General features: G+C 33.6%; 1 protein-coding gene across 2 annotated transcripts in view; it reads right to left on the bottom strand.

Annotated features, from left to right (window-relative positions):
* MS3_00003225 (uncharacterized protein) overlaps window positions 1-11,913 on the bottom strand; it is a 37,608-nt gene extending 25,695 nt beyond the window's left edge. Inside the window, exons 1-4 of one of the 2 annotated variants that reach the window (XM_051210965.1) lie at window positions 11,640-11,913; window positions 10,859-10,995; window positions 10,701-10,817; window positions 9,137-9,289 (exon numbers count right to left, since the gene is read on the bottom strand). In XM_051210965.1, coding sequence (XP_051070990.1) covers window positions 9,137-9,289; window positions 10,701-10,817; window positions 10,859-10,995; window positions 11,640-11,817 — 585 coding nt within the window. In that variant the 5' untranslated portion in view covers window positions 11,818-11,913. Of the gene's footprint in view, window positions 1-4,761; window positions 4,937-9,136; window positions 9,290-10,700; window positions 10,818-10,858; window positions 10,996-11,639 lie in introns of those variants that run through there. The other variant, XM_051210964.1, reaches the window with a different exon arrangement.
* Window positions 11,914-17,176: the final 5,263 nt, after the last annotated feature.

The following is a 17,176-nucleotide window of genomic DNA, read 5'->3' as shown; positions in this document are numbered from 1 at the left end:
GAAACTAAGAATATGTACTTCAAAGTATTACTCCATGAATTAGACATCTTGGTTACACTGATTACGGGAATGCTACTCAAGGATAATTTCGAGTAATACACCAAAGTAACCATTGTTTTTTATAGTAAAACCTGTTTTTCTGTACCCAACATGTTAACAAAACAAATAGTAGAAATAATGAACGAAATTTGTATCGCACATGTAGGATATTGTATGTTGCGATTTGTGGGTTGGATGGTCTATTCGTGTAAGCCTCATCGTTTTTCTAGATAACATTATTACAACATTCTTCGAAAAGAATAGAACTATTGGAATTTTTGCACAACCGATTAAAAACTTGTTCTGTTGACATGAAATTCAACTAGTTATCGTTCATAAATTCATTTTTATAATTTTATTTATTTGTCCGGATTGTCGCCTCTAGTATGATCTCTGATGTTACAGTTGTACAACATTTTAATCATTGGGCGATAAACCAAAGATCAAGCCAGAGAAGAAAACAATCGAGATAAATGTAAAAACGTTGAAAATGAATTTATGAGCAACAACTAGTCGAATTCCACACCAATAGAACAAATTTCTAATCGATTGTCCAAAAATTCTAATAGTTCACTTCTTTTCGAAGTATAACGTGATAATGTTATCTAGAAAGACAATGAAGACTACGCAAACCATTCAGCTCAAAGAACAAAATACATCCCAAAACAGATAACGTGATCATTGACAAGGACACTAGCATATTCGGAGTTATAAAGAGAGAGAGAGTGACGGACAGGCAGAAGGAGAGGTGGAAAAAGTTTGAGATACATGGAATGAGAAAAACTATTGATACTGTTGACATTTCACACAGTGAACATTGAAACGTAATAAGGTTGGTATTTCTTTTCAATTTCCAATAATGAGAATAAATGTAAAAGTATGTTTTATGACGTAATACAATCATCAAATTTCTTGTTTTCTCAAAGAATGTTGACATAATCAAACTAATTTTAGTCAATAAACTTAAAATGTGAAAGATTTATGCACCTAATTGTTTCTTTTATAAGGTATTAATTCATTTGAAATTATACGTCCGACTCAAATTTACTATATAATGGATTAAGGTAGGGTACTTTTCTTTGAAAATTTAATAGCAAGTTAAACATTGAAATGGTCACAATGATGTTTCAATTATTATACTGGGTGGTATATGAGTGGTCAACGAACAAACATTCTATTTATAATGCAGCTTTATTTGAACTACCATATTTTTAATATCAATATATTTACAGGAAGATGCAAACACACGCTTATATGGACTTCTATTTAAACTAAAGATATTTTCAAGAATTTCATTTAAATGGACTTCCGCTGTAAGAAGTAAATTGTGTGAAGTGATTTATCAATAAGAATATACTACTTTGCAAAAGAAATCTATCCAAAGTAGTTAAACCACTTTTCCTTCTCCAAGTATACTCTGGCTGTATTCATAAAAATTATCTATCACCAACCTTTTAATTATCATAAAATTTTTAACGTGCGTTCTCAGACCACTCTAAAGTGTGAATATCCTGGCTTTATAATGTTTTTGTTTACCATATTGAGGGAAATTTTATCTTCACACTTCTCCTAAACCTTTTGTTAATGAGTTCTCTATAGTACTGCCACAGTTTTTAGTCAAACAAAACCATGTAACATTTAGGTTGCAAAACGTATTCGTAACACAGAGAGAAGAAAAGGACATCATAAGTAAACGTGTAAAACAAGAGGAAGGAGTGAAGCAATAGAAATAAGAAACTCTTTTTCCCTTGAACCTATTGAAATACGACCTCTGGTACTTATTTCCTAAGAAAACCGAACCAACTAATTCAGCAGTTCTAAGCTAGAACAAATAGGTGTTTAGTACTTCCTCGTCTTTAGTTGTTATCCAGATCTCATTCGATGACAGAAACTATCTTTGAATTCGTATTAATTTATATGAAATAGGTCAGTAGTTAGCACCTATATAAGTTTGTGCAATACAGAGATACAAGTTACAACCATGAAAATCACTTAGCCTAATCTTTACCTAGATCAACAACCTTTTAGTAGGAGTTATAAATGAGTTAGGTCTTTCTCACTCATGATTATTATTAGTACTAGTAGGTTCGACTTCCGATATCTTAATTTATCTGTTGGTTCATTCATTTTATCCTAGTTCTCACGGTATTACGCCGATTATCCATGAAGGTATACTCCATACACTGTTTGAGAATTTTAAGACTATTAGGAACTTTGTATTAGATTAAATAATCCAGTCTACTTAGGATCACTGTTATCACTTTAACACTATCAAAATAAAGGACATGTACATCATATTAACGCACTGTTTTTCTTTCCTTCCTAGCTCGCCACTGATATATAGTCACTATTTACCCTAAGCTGGTAGTTACAACTAACTTAAATACTTATATCCACCAGAAATGTTATGAATATATAAACATTTTAAGACCAAATGCTTTAAATTGTTAGGTTGATCGCTGAGTTCGATTTCTGTACGCATCCCATCGAATTAGTTTAGTGAAGCATCGAATGGAGATTTTATGTAGTCTATCTTCTACTAAATATTTAAAGTCAACTTATAGAAAAACCTCAGTGTGAATTTTATTCTTTCTTATGGTTGTTAATGAGCTAAAGAATATCTGTTTTGCGTTTGTATTTCGGATCAATCCATTGGTGCGGGATACATTCTCTAAATGGTTCATAGGCCATTTTGTAATAGATATCCTGACATTCAAACTCAAATTTAGTTAAACACTTTTGATGATTTTTTTAAAGAACCTCGAACGGGACCGTTGGGCGTAATGTTGGAGTTATTTATTTCTAATAGACCTAGTAACCCTACATACACATATTGTATATTTCCTTAAAAGAAGACAACAAAGACTACTAATTTATATTCACTTATTTTAAGACAATGAACTAATACTTTATTCATTGATCAACGATTAGAATATTGATTCATTATTTATATGAGCGTTAATAATAGAGTTCTCAAAGTTTACCTGCTTAAAACTAATCGTTAAAAATGCATATTTTAATGCTTTATGGAAACGAAATTACGATGCTAATAGTTTTTTTGTGAATAACAAGCGATCGAATGATTAGCTAGTTTAGACATTTAACAAAAATTAAAACAAGCCTTCATATAAACACGAAACTGTATACCTCCGACATGTACACTTAATAAAAGTTAGATTATTCATATTATGAAAATTATATATTTAATTTTACTAGATAATCTGAGCGTTTATGAACATTTACAGATATTCTCTATAACCTCCTTTAATGTTCATAAAATAATAGTTATTGGGTAACTTTATCAATGGGAGACAGAAATCCATTGAATTCAAAAGAAAAGTATCAAACAGCTCAACATTCGGAATTTCTAATCACTGAACTCCAGAATATTAACAATTTTTCTCTAGGAGGTCTAAACAGCTTGATTTTACTGATAAAAATATATAAAGAGCATACAACTACTAGAGACCATCCAACCATCAAACTCTCTGGTATTCACTTGTTTTCAAAATAACCTTAAATGACCATGACTCCAAAAATCACTGCTTAAAAGGTATAGATAAACAATTTAACCTCTGTTATCTGGACCCCTATTTTGTTCTTAATACAAATACACACGTAAGAATATGTGCACAAAAGGATAGTAAATAGTTCTGAGCCATCAATGTACTTTTTAATAAATGTCGATAAATTAAGCATGTTTTATTTTACTTTAGTTTCTGTGACTACTGTCTTGATTTTTGAGCTAAAATGAGTAAGAAAAAACGAATGCAAAGTGAAGATTTATAATCAGAAACAGATTATAACTAATGATGCATGTTTCGTAGTCCATTAACCAATAAATTAAAATAAAAGCAGCAATTTGTAACCACCTTAGAAATCATGAGATAATGTATACTGTATGAATATGTATGAATTGGACCAAAGTGCACTCATTATTTATGATAAACATAAACTAGGTCATAAAGTATTCTATACTTCTTTAAAGTGGTCACGAGTTTGTAGTCCAGATAACGTGAGAATTAAAACTCTTGTACAAACCAATTAAATTAGGCTTATTATCTGACAATAAAGCTTATAATCTGAACAGAACAAATAAACATAAATTAACTAAAATTTTAAATCTTGTTTTTCAGACATGTATGAATTGTTGAAAGTGTACAACTAATAAGTTGTTACAGAAAGTAATTCTAAATATTTCAGGTGTATAATGTCAATTAGGTCTAAACAATAAGAGTGACAGAAAGTATCAGTAAAGTTCAAATTAATGTCCAGTGTCATATTTTGTTTCCATAACAGTGAAATCGTATACTTTAGACATGTAGAGTTAGATGAGCACATAGTTTGCTACTGAAAAATAGCGCAAAGAAATCAATAAAAATAGCTTGGACTTGATAGCTTAACTTGCCTAATGATCCTTCAAAAATCTGCGTGTACGAAATATGTACTGACTTTAATCCATATATAAATAAAATATTTATACCTTTGGATAGAACGGATATTTCTAAGAAAATTCATAGAATAATCGTCAGAATTCATTTGATATGAGAAAGCAATACATCTACTAGAATGTACGGAAAACAATAATCAATTAAGTATTCCAGGAATCCATCACATCTGACAACACAAAATTATACAGACAAATTCGCTTTTTTTTGGTGATCGCTAATACAGCTCATATTCACATTCATCCAATAATTACTCTTCTATAATGAAAATTACCTCTCATAGATTTGGCACATCTATCACAATCTTAATATCACTCTTTTTCATAGTCCAATTATGAACTTATATAAACCAGATAATCAATTGAAAAAAAGGTCCTTTTTTAGCTTATATATTTATAAACTCCTCTACGTGGTGATTATTAATTTTAGAATATAAGAAATAATTAATTTCATTGTCACTATTATTAGCCTACTAATAAAATAAAATATCAATATTAAGCTTATCACGCTCAAAATCAATGCTACTTTTATTGAATAAACTAGATTTAAATCAATAATTAGTTTCTATATATATATATATATACTGTATCTTTTTCACTACACAATTGTTGATTTATCGATTGTTAGTGTATAAAGGAATGAATAATTAGTAAACAAATGAAAAATATAAAAATAGTGAACTCTAAAGAATAATTTTTTTTCAGAAAAAAACCACTGAGAAATGTGAGTAGTGTGTTTAAGAAGAAATTTGGAAAATCGATGTACAATGTATTATTATACTCATTGTGTGCTTTTAACTGTAGTATTACCAGTAAATGTTTTGTGTTTATGTTGTCAATTAACTACTTTTTAATAGATTAGTAAATGACAAATTTTATAAAACGTTTTAAATTCGATGAATAATATAATTTCATACAATGAGAACATTTTTCTCATTGTGAAACATTCACTTATATTCATTATTTGATAGTGAAATATTATTCAATAAATAATAATTATTTTCAAAGAGATTTACAGTTTATATTAATCCATTTGTGTGTAGTATGTTGTTATCATGAACTAAATAATAATAATAAAAAGTTTAATGAATGGCTTATTCATTGTGATACTTTACAATCCTTGAAGAAGAACAGCAGCATTAGCGATAGTAACAATGGAGAAAACCAGTGTTGTTTTACATTAACAGACAACATTTATAGGTGAATGACATGAAAGAACTGAACACAATCAGTTGCTTAAAAAAATGAGAGATGGTACGAAACTAATTAGTTACAAAAATGAGTTACTCTGACAACGATTTCATTAACAGTATTTATAAATTAATCGTTGAAAACAGGTGAAATTTTTTAAATATGTTAGTTTTAAGAGTCAATGAAAGTGATCAGTATATTACAAAGTTATTGCAGCAGACTAGTGCCGGGATATGGATACTAACCGACGCTTCTTTATCGACAATGTTATGTTGGTGTCAGTCGAATTTTATTGGTCATTTTCACAATGTGGTCACTTGACCACTTAACTCATCATTATGACCGTATTTCTTGATGATCGACAGTTATTCTTATGGTGAAGTGGATCTGGGTAATTTTCGTCATAGGCGTTGACCAGCTAAGTGTATGTTTAAATTTTAAAGATATGTTGCATTTCAGTAAGTGAAGCAGCAAGTAAGACTGATCTGAATCCTCGATGTCGTATTATATCAACCAGGGTTGAAGATCGACTATGATCATTATTGTCAAATAACAGAAAACCTTGGTCTGAGCTGCGGAAGATGCGAAAGCTAGTACAATTAAAAAGCCCGGTCAGTATCCGCATATTATAAATAAATCTCGAGACAGCTTCTAATAGATATTTATCTACAATGAAGCTAGTAAAATAGTAGCAAACAAAACTTACACTTTAAAACAATACTTGTTGTTGACATGACTTAGTAGAGTCCAGTATTCTTCTAGTTTCAGATAAAACAGGAAGCTAAAAGTACAATGTTCAGTAGAGCACAAAAAATCCACAAACTGACAGTCATCATAAATGAAGACATTGTCCAGGTCAAAAGAGTTAGAATTATCAGCAGCAGGGGATTTTGTGAGGATTTTTTAGTAATTTAATAGTTGCATTCTTGAGTCAATTAAAGCTAAACCACCATGCAAAACCTGGAAGCACTAGATGGCTGTTTCGTCCTAGTACGGGACTCTTCAGCAGTGCGCACCCTGGGTCCTGGGTCCGAATCCTGCGGGTGGGATCGTGGATGCGCACTATTGGAAAGTTAGAATGGTTAGTTTCTGACAGGAAGAACTGTGGAGAGAAATAGAACTCAAAAGCGTGGGATTTAAGACATCATAATACTCATTCACTTGAATATAAACAACATAATTAAGTGGAAATAAATACATATAATTTAGGTTTATACCTAATGGATTATATTTCTTATTTCTTTACCACTAATATTCTAAACTCCTTTAAACTTTCGAGTTTAATAATGAATTAAAAATAAGTAGACCACTAACTTGTCACATCAAACAAAAATTTCATGCGCACGAAAATAAGTACAATAAAAAAATGCCGAAAAATCATGTTAAACATGTTAAGATATTGATAGAAAATAGGTTATGGATATGATTAACTTTTTGACTGGAAACAACTATTGTTTAAATGTAAACCATGGTAATGTAGAGAAATAATACGTTTCTAATGATGTTTATCTGTACCATCAATACCATACCTAACATTAGGACATTTGTTCAATACTTAATAAAACTCATTATCCTTCTAACTTGAAACTATACAGTGTGCATTTCAAATAATGCGTTTTGCTAAATAAGTAAAACAAAGTTTGAAAGTTGCTTTGCTTACTAGTTATTACTAGAATGAATCTTTCAGATCTATAAAACCAACCAATGGCATTTTTAAGTGATCTTATATAACAAATATAATAAATTTGCCTCTATCAGAAACCTAAACCCAAGAAATGTATTTCACAAAGAATGAACAGAATTAAACTATGAACTGTATGGACCTATAAAAAGATTAACAATGTACAAAGGCACGCTAAAATAACCAATTTTAATCTATATTCCATAAGTATATAATGATGAGATTCACGACGTTCCAACTTTATGAGTAACCGACAACTTAAAATACTTCGGAACTAGACAAAAATCGTGCTCCTGACGTTTCGTGACTTAGTTTAAGCCACTTCTTTAGAGTGAATTTATTTTATTTTATCTCAAGAAGTGGCTTGTAATAAGTCCCGAAACGTCAGAAATACAATCTCTCTACAGTTTATTATTAGCTCTCTACCTAATGTTCAATTTATTTGAAACCATCAAGTATAACCTTGATATTGATACCTATCAACGAAAATACTTTGATATTCAAATTTATATCATATTTATTCTTAGGAATTGCTTGATATAAAGCATCTCTAAGTTTATACAACTGTATTATTCTGTACCAGACAATTAATAAACCTTAGAACTCATATGAAGAAAACTTTATGCGAATTAATGGTTCACTGCTAATTCGAGAACAACAAAATTTGGTTCTAAATGATAGGATGCAAATAAAAGTATAGTTTATGACATCATAAGGTCAAATACAGTCAGTTGCTTAACTACGGCTAAAAGTACGAAACAAAACGGTCGTATCAAAAATCTGAAATTACTTTCCTAATAATAACCCATCGCCCCAACAAACTATGGTTTCCTTAAGTTAAATTTCTACCATTCAAAACCCGATCCGAACACTTCAAATGAAAATGTAACGGTCGATTGAGTTTCGTTTATATGCAATAAAACTGTAAAACCAAGTAAAGTAACGGATTATAAACACTTGTTATCATTAGAGTCAGAAATTTTGTAGCTAGATATACTTAGAATCGGTCATTCAACTACTTTTGATGATATGCGTGCATAGTGCATAAAATTGTTTCTAGTGCTAACTACCTGTTTATAGTAGATTGTTTTTGAGATATTTATGAAGCACAGTACATTTATTGATTTCATTTAGGCAAACCGAAGTGGTATTTTTTACCTTAGTACTTTATTTAATCGATTACTCAATAACTTAGGGTTATATTCAACGGATTACAGTGCAACACCGGAACCCTTATAGTTGTTTTATACGCATCTGATATGAAGCAACTTATCAAAAAATATCGACAAGACCAACAGATTTTTCCCGTCCTTCAAAAGTGAATTAAATTTACTAAGAACGTTTAGTAGCTATTGCGTAACCAGCTCTCAGTTTCAGCGCTAAAAATTAGTAAGTTTAGATTTTTCAAAGTGCCTTCCTTTGAGCTTATTCGCAAATTATTCATACGAATTTTTGCCATATCAAAAGTATTTTTGTGTTTCAAAATCCATCTTCAACTCAAAACTCATTTTAGTTACGCACAAAAATAAAAGAACATCTCTGACTAGTTTTTCAAGGAGATTAAATTGTAATGAAGATGACTAAAGTACTAGGTTGTAATCTAGCAGAGAATTTTCAATGACTGAATTCTGAACGGGTCGCGACATATCGCTGCTTTGGTTTCCAAGGCAATTTTTAGAAGCATCTCTTTACAGAACGTTTTAGGTCCTATATAGCTAAGACTTAAATAAAACAGTTCACGTATGATTTTGTGCTTTACTTCAAAAACCTCTACTTACCGTCCTCACTCCTTGCTCAAGAAATGCACGAATTGTTTCAGACGCTCTTCTCAGTTTAATCGCCGCACGACTTTCAAAATCTTCGACGCTCACCAGAACATGCAACTCCTCATCCAGGTGTTCCCAGTTTGGTTTTCCTTTGTTTGAATCCTCCTATAGGAATATTTTGTATTGATATATTTACATGTAGAGAATATAAAACATCTATTGAATTGTTATTTGGGACATGTTACTCAGGTTATAAATTCTAAAAGGATTCTGTTTAGTAAAAGTAAAATAAAAACGTCAATAATTTTGAACTCTGGTTGAACAACTGAGTCATTACGAAATCGATATCTTCAGTAAGTAAACATCAACACCATTACATTGAAATTAAAATAAAACTTTGCTGCTAAAATGCCTGGGCATGCCAAAAACAACATAAAACTCGATAATAATCTGTGTGGACAAAATACAGGTCTACAACCAAACTGAAGACCATTAATGGTCATTCTTGTGAATTAACATCTTTTTTCAAAGAGATCACACTAATAAAGTGGTGGTTGGAAATATGTACATAGGTAATTGAACAAACGTTGAAGATACATCAAACATAACAAATAATTCTGATACAAGATGTTTAGAATTCTGCTATGATCTACTTTATAGGGTGACATAGCAACACAAAAAAACTGAAGGTGTACTATATAATCAAACACGTAAAATAACTCCTCGTTATGGCACTCTAATTCCGTTAGGAAATTTCAGTCCGTCATGAGATATCTTTATTTCCCCAGAGATCTACAGGTGTACACATGGTTTATGTTTTAAACTACCATAGCATGTGGTTGATGAACTGTCAGAAAGAATGAACTTTAATCAAGAATGTAATTGATCTATAAAACAGCTAGTGAATAGGAATATTGGAGTTAGTTTGTTATTGTTAATATTTACTTGACACGTTCCCGTCAGTTAAGACTAAAAAACAAATCTACAGATAAGTTTTTCAACGTTTGCGATTTCAACCACAGATAACTTATCTCAATCTTCAAAACATTACAACGTCGCTTGCAAAAAGAAGTAAATTTGTCTATCCGATTTCTGTTCGCTTAACTAAGTGGCTATTATTTGTACTTCATCAATCTGTGGCATCTTCCTTAAGTTTTACTATGAAGTGATCACTGGGTGCCGGTAATATCCCTTCCAAAAAAAATCTTTTCGAATGTGATAACATTAGTTTACGTACACAAAAGCACTAGTAGTTTTACTATGTATACGTACGTACAAACAATAGAAATATGTCAGATCAAAATATCAAAATATTATTTATCCATCTATGAAAACTCAGTTTATTACTGGCATCTTATAGAACCATTTAAAAATGATCTACTTCAGCAACATGTTAAAAAATATATCCGTAGGAAATAAAACCATCCATTTTACCAGAAGACGAAATTCTGATCAACATGGCAAAACGTTCATAGTATTAAGAATAAAACGTTATCAAGCCTGCACAATTTATACTATGCGATGTATAAGTGACAACGACATTTTGATATATTATTTTTAATTCGTCACGTTTTACCTTTCTTTTGTCTCTAAGTGATCCTTTACCTCTCACCATGATTTTACACTCCAAATCTTGTTCAAGCTGTTTCGCAGTCAATCCTCTCGGACCGAGAAGGCGTCCAACAAAGTTATACTAAAATATTGGGATTATTTAAGTAAATGAAGTTAACCAACATTAGGGTTTTCCTTCACAGGAACAAACACCTTCTCTTGTAATGACACGATATTTCCGGAGGGTACTGGAAGCTCGTTTTCAGTTTTCTTTACTGATTCGTTTAAATGAAATAGCTTTTGCCTTACGCGAGTAATTTCTGCAATGGCAAAATACACAACGATAATCTTGAGTGACATCAAACAATTTATAATGTACGAAGGTATCGGATAAACACTCAAATAAACTTTTATTATGGTGAGATAACCCTCACTACCGATTGAAGGAAATCAAAACTATAATAATTATGTTACTGTGATACTCTCAAAATGTATTAGAATAAGTGCATTATCATAAATCAAGCTTGGTTTTAGATTAGTATTTCAATAGTCTTAAACAAATGGTACTGATCAAAAGTTTAGACATACACAACGTAACGTTAAAGACCATATTAGATCCCAATTAGAAGCACAAATGATGTATTATTGTTGATTTGAGCAACACATTTCACATGTCAATTTTAATATTTTAACAAAATTAGTACAATTCACTAAATATTAACGTCAAGCTAAAGAAACATGTGGTTTTATTAACAAAGTGTGAAGATAAGGCCAGTTGAATGAGCGATTCATATACAAAGGGACTGGAAAGAAATATAAATTCATAAATGTTAGGATGCAGATACGGCTTTATAATCTATACTGAAAGTCTGTTAGGTCTGACATTACCTCTGCACCACCTAAAACAAGATACAATCTGATAACTTCAAGCTAAACATATGAAATATATTAACGAAGTATTTACCTTTCTCCAAAATGAATTCTAGGTGTAAAAATATGTTTGGGAAATTCTGCAGCTGCCTTTTGTCTTTTAGTAGTTCTTGAAGATATTCTGGTGTAGCTTTATGCATCAGTACTGAGTCAACGACGACATTCTCATTTTCAACTTCTAAGTCAGACTTTTTATGTAAATTTTCACCCATTTGCGAGATTTTTCAGTGGACGATAATGATGCAGATAATAACAGCGCTAATACATACCGAAAAATAATATTCAAGATTTTGCCGTAAAACGAAATGAAACATTGGTAAATACAAACAAACCTTAAAGTAAGTGATTCTGATATATCAGATAACCATTTCATTGTTTTGATTGGACAAAATAAATATTATAGAGCCATTAATTATTTGAACTAAATATTGACAATAGCTTAAATAAATCGCTTTATTATACACTTAAAAACGTTGGACACCGAACTCCGTAAAATTGTTTAGTTCGACATACTGTAGTTGATGGTGCCATTTATCCTTCAGAAAAGTCAGATATTGTACCGTATACAAGCTTTCGGAGATCTACATATCTGAATTTCAATTTTTTCAAAATTTGTGTGAACTTATGGATCCAATACTGCTGCCTGGAGTCTTCTGGCAAATAAATACTTGTAAAGAGTACAGAAAGGGTTCTTGAACAGTGCTTGTCACTGAAGACGAATGGGAGTTGGGGATCTGTACTATGATATATGTCGTAGTACCAACGATCACTAATTATGCGTAATGTAAACAACGTATTTTCTGACACAAAAATAATAGAAAAATAGATATCAAACAAAATCTTATGTAGTGTCGTACGTGCAGTAATCGTTTGAGTGTTCTGGAAAACCTACTCTTCTTCCAGAAAGCATTTCTTGTGCCGATTTTTAGATACCAGCGAAGTCTCTTTATAACTGATTGTCAGACTCGTGTCGTCAGAGTGTATTGGATGGAAATCATCGATATTAATGCCTCCTTCTATACACTAGACCTTAACATGATCAGTGATGACTTTATCGTTAGTACCGTCCATATCTGTGATTTAGTGTTTAGGTTTACGATGCTGAAATTTGAAGGGTCTTTCGTTTTTCATTCACGGGGATCGTCGTAATGAATCGTGACGTACAAAAACCTATGTACTATGTCGTAAGGCAGCTCGAATGAGAACGTTAGTTGATTGGGCTTAAGTGGAAACAGGCTTAACTGGACCCATGGAGTTTGTAAGCCTGATCGTGTGAGAGATTACATCCATAATCACCAAAGAAAATGAAGAATCCACAAAGCCTCTCAAAGTGTAGTTCCGTAGACGAGTTATGCTCCAGTGTATCCAACGTCAGCTTTCACTGCATTGTGAGTGCTAAGCAAAACGAGTGGAAGTGCATCAGCCCATTGTGAAACATTTGCAGCTGAGAGTGAGGCTTTTAGCTGTTGGTGAAATCGTTCTGTCAACCCGCTTGCTTGTGGTTGGTAGGCGGTCATTCAGAATTTTGTGATTCCTAGTAGTGCAGTCCGATAAAGAAAATGTTCAGGTCTATAGTATTAGTTGAAGGGCGGCCGATGTTTGCTAATCATCACTGAGAGTAGGCTCGGGCAACTCTTTCAGTAGTAATGTCATTGATGGGTACTACTTCTGGCCACCATGTGGTACTGTCCTAACACATTATGAGGTAGGAGTATCCACTTATATCTGGCAAGGGTCCTGACCAATCAAGATAAACATGGTCAAAACGAGTGACGAGAGTTCTAACACAACACAAAAAAACATTTTTTACGTCTAATCATCTTAGATTTCATGCGACGAGTCCAATCCCTCACGTCCTTGTTAAAACTAGGTTGCATGAACACCTGGACAAGAAGGCTTGTGACACGTATTGAAGACATTGCGTCAACAATATTTCGACACGATTGGATGATCTCAAACTGCAGATATGTCACACAGTAAGGTTTCCTTGCCCGTTTCCATCTGCTTGGTACGTAGTTTCAGGGTTATCGAAGATAAATTGTGCTGGATATCAGTGTCTTCTGTTTGAAAATGTACAAACTTAGGAAGGCCGATTCCTCGGAAAGTGTTTAAGAACGTTATACAAAACAAGGCTTCTTCCATTACATTGTTTGCCCCAGAAGTGTGTTGTATATCTGAAGTTAACTACTCTTGTGAATCCGACATTCGTCTTGATAAGCAAATGAGGTCCTACGTTGTAACTGACTAACTGAAGGCAGTACCAGTGAATTGTTCGGTGGCCGAATGATTCCTAAGTCTATCATGCTGTCGAATCCGTTTTTGTCCAATCTCATCTTTTCAGGAGTTAGTCGACTCACTTTCGTGAATACAGTTTATCCTGTAGACGTGATATGATGTGTAACACTGTTGATTACACATGTTGATTTTATCCAAGTTTAGTACAGATCAGAGTATCTATCGAGTATCTGTTGATATGATGGATCGATTATGTGTCTAAGTTAGTGGGGATGATTAACAACCGAAAAAGGAAGGCACAAAAATGGTCACCCTAGTGTCGCCACTTACAAAGCAATGTTTGCGCGTGTCGATCAGCATATTATAGCGTTGTAGCAGGTCTATACCAATGATTGGCTTAGAAAAATCTGCAACAAAGAAGATTCAGTGAATGGGTTTGCGTAAACATATGTTAAGATACATAAATCGCTTACCTTGTGTGTCAATCGGTTTATCAAGTGTAGCCTGTAAGTTCAAGACCCACTTAAGTATACGGTCGTTAGAATTTGCGGAGAGAACGCTTGATTCTGCGCCAGTGTCCACGAGACAGTGAACTGCAGTCATTATACCTGTGCTACACAACAAACAGCTGAATCCGCCGGCTACGGATACCACTAACACGTGCCGACTAGGAAATAAAGAGAGGTTTTTAGTGTCGGATTGTTCGGAGCCGGAAAAACTGAAGAGTTTCCTATAATTTCTAGAAGAGCTACCATACTTGTTGTACCAGCAATAATCAGGATTACCTGTTAATCGTGGTCATGAGACAGATTTATTTCGTGACGAGCTTTTTTGAGCGTCTACGACCGGGACGAATATTAAGGTGACGATTGAGAGTATGGCAGAGGTCTGTGACACCTTTTCGTGTTGGAACTTTTATTCGATAGAATAAACCTCGACTCTGGAAGTTCTGGTATTCTCCAGAATCCAATCGGCAGATGCAGCCAGTTCGTATACGGCGTTACTTTGAAATGAAACGAGGACCACCTGCACCTGTTGGGGAAGCTAAGAGAAGAAGAAATGTCCAAACAGGCTATCGTCAAAGGTTCTTTGGCTGGCAACCATTCGCGTTTGCGGCAATATTTCCGTTTCTGAGCCCTGTTGTGGAACAGTTGGTCTGACCTTTGTCGGTTGATCAGGCCTTCAAATTGTGAACATCCTTCTTTAAAGTGTCGTAAGCTTACGAAACATTACTAGCAGACACACTGAGTGTGACGTACCTGTTGAAATCTCGAGGTAGTGCCTTCACTACTGTGAGGAATTGCGCACTTGGGTCCCTCGTGCTATTCTTATGGAAGTCAGCTTAAATGTCTGTCCCGGCATACTGAAGATAAAATATACAAATGGACGGGAAAATTATCCGAAAATATTAAAACATTATCACTACATTATAAGCAAAGTTGGATGGTGGCTGGCAGTGAAATCCAGGATTTGCGTTTCGTCTTACTTGAGGCCCGTCAGCTGGATGTACCTGCATCTCCGAGCTGACGTCCACTCCGAGGCTCGAACTCAGTACCTCTCATCAATTGGAAGATTCAAATGAACAATACCAGCTGAATATCACCATATGTAAAAATAAATTTTAAGAAACGACATTCAGTGTTCCACCAAGGAACAGACTCACAGTTCATTGTTTGGTGTATTTGATCACATCAGGTTCACCACTAAGAACTCCACAGACATTCGGAGTTTGACAACGTCTTTACACATAACACGTTTGTATTCGAAGTATACCAACTCAGGCAACTCAAAAGTAAGGAATGTTAGGGTTCGAAGATGTATTTGGAAGGCTATCGATATGTTGAGAAGTGTTTGGTCTAAGCTGACTAACAGTTGGGAGGGATGTGTAGCACGGCATATCTACTCGTCGTCTGGTATGGGTGCGTGAATGGTCGTCTTCAACTACTGATTTCCTGTGAAAACTTACAGGAGTATTAATTTTTGGAATTGATTTACCGCTGCACATTTCTCAACACGTTAAAAACATTCTTAATATGCGTTCAAACCAATTCATCTTCGATTTATGATTTGACTGGGTTGGTATACTTTGATTATATTTGTGTTACAGACAAACTCTCCTTTATATCATGAATATCTGCGGCATCTGTAAATCATTTCTCTGGTCCGTCTTCCATCTTTATAAATGATTTATTTTCTGCTTTCAGGATTTGATACGATCAACCAAAGTATTTCTGGGCTTGTGTGATACAGTACCTACTAAACTCATTGCCATGTGAAATCTTCACTAACCATCTTGAAAGAAAATTAACCTCTGTCTAAGAATAGGGTAATAGCTTGTCTAGAATAACCTAAATGGACGACTCAAGACGTTTGGAACAGTTTTAAAAAGCTAGTTATTTATGATAAGTCGACTTCAATTTACTAGCTCGTTTCAAATATATTGGGTTTTTACTTCGAAATTGGAAGGTATTCGTGATCCCCTGCTACTAGACACGGAAGCCTGTTAAGCAAAAGCTTCTTCTATTCCATCCACAACCATTTTGAACCATTTGTAAGCACTGATGATGTCACAGGTATTCAGTGTTTGACAACGCTTTTACCAGTAACACCTAATATATTTCGTTCCCACCCAGAGAAATCAAAAGACAGAGTCGAGGAGATCGGAAGAGTATATTTGGCGATAACCAATATATCGGAATTCGCTGATCTAATCTGGCTAGCGATTGCGGTTGATGTTGAGCACGGCGTTACCACACGTGATCTGGTGCGGATGCCTGACCGAGCGCCTTCAGCTAGATGAGTCCACTAAAACATATGGTCAGCATCCAATGTCGAAAACTTACAGAGCTATTTATTTTGGGGATTTATTTACCGCTACAGATCACTCCCCCCCTAGTGGGGCAGTGACAACCCTAAGACGTGGCCAGTCAGAAGTTTAAACCCAACGAGTTTGTCGTTGGTAAACACTCTTCTGATAGCTTACTAAGTGTAGCAGCGTCTGGTCGTCTTTCCTTACTATATGGGACCGAGGTACAACATAGTTACAACGAAAATTTCGACTCCCCGTAAACTACGTCGTTCTTTTCCAGCCGTCCTGGAAAAGAAAAAAGAAAGTGTAAGTGCATGTCGAAATACACTCGTATGTGTGTAAAAACACAATGTCGGCGAAAAAATTGAAAATGTACTCAAGCACACGTAATAGCGTTAAAAAAATGTTTTTTATGTTTTGTTTTGTTTTTTTTAAAATGAAAATATAAATATATAGGCATAATGAAATTGTCTTTTTTTAAAAAAAATTATATATCGTAAAAAGAAAGATCGAGATAATATAAGATG

Source organism: Schistosoma haematobium, chromosome ZW (genome assembly GCF_000699445.3).
Source record: "Schistosoma haematobium chromosome ZW, whole genome shotgun sequence".
In the NCBI taxonomy this organism is placed as follows: Eukaryota; Metazoa; Platyhelminthes; class Trematoda; order Strigeidida; family Schistosomatidae; genus Schistosoma; species Schistosoma haematobium.
This window is presented reverse-complemented; position numbering and strand designations above follow the sequence as displayed.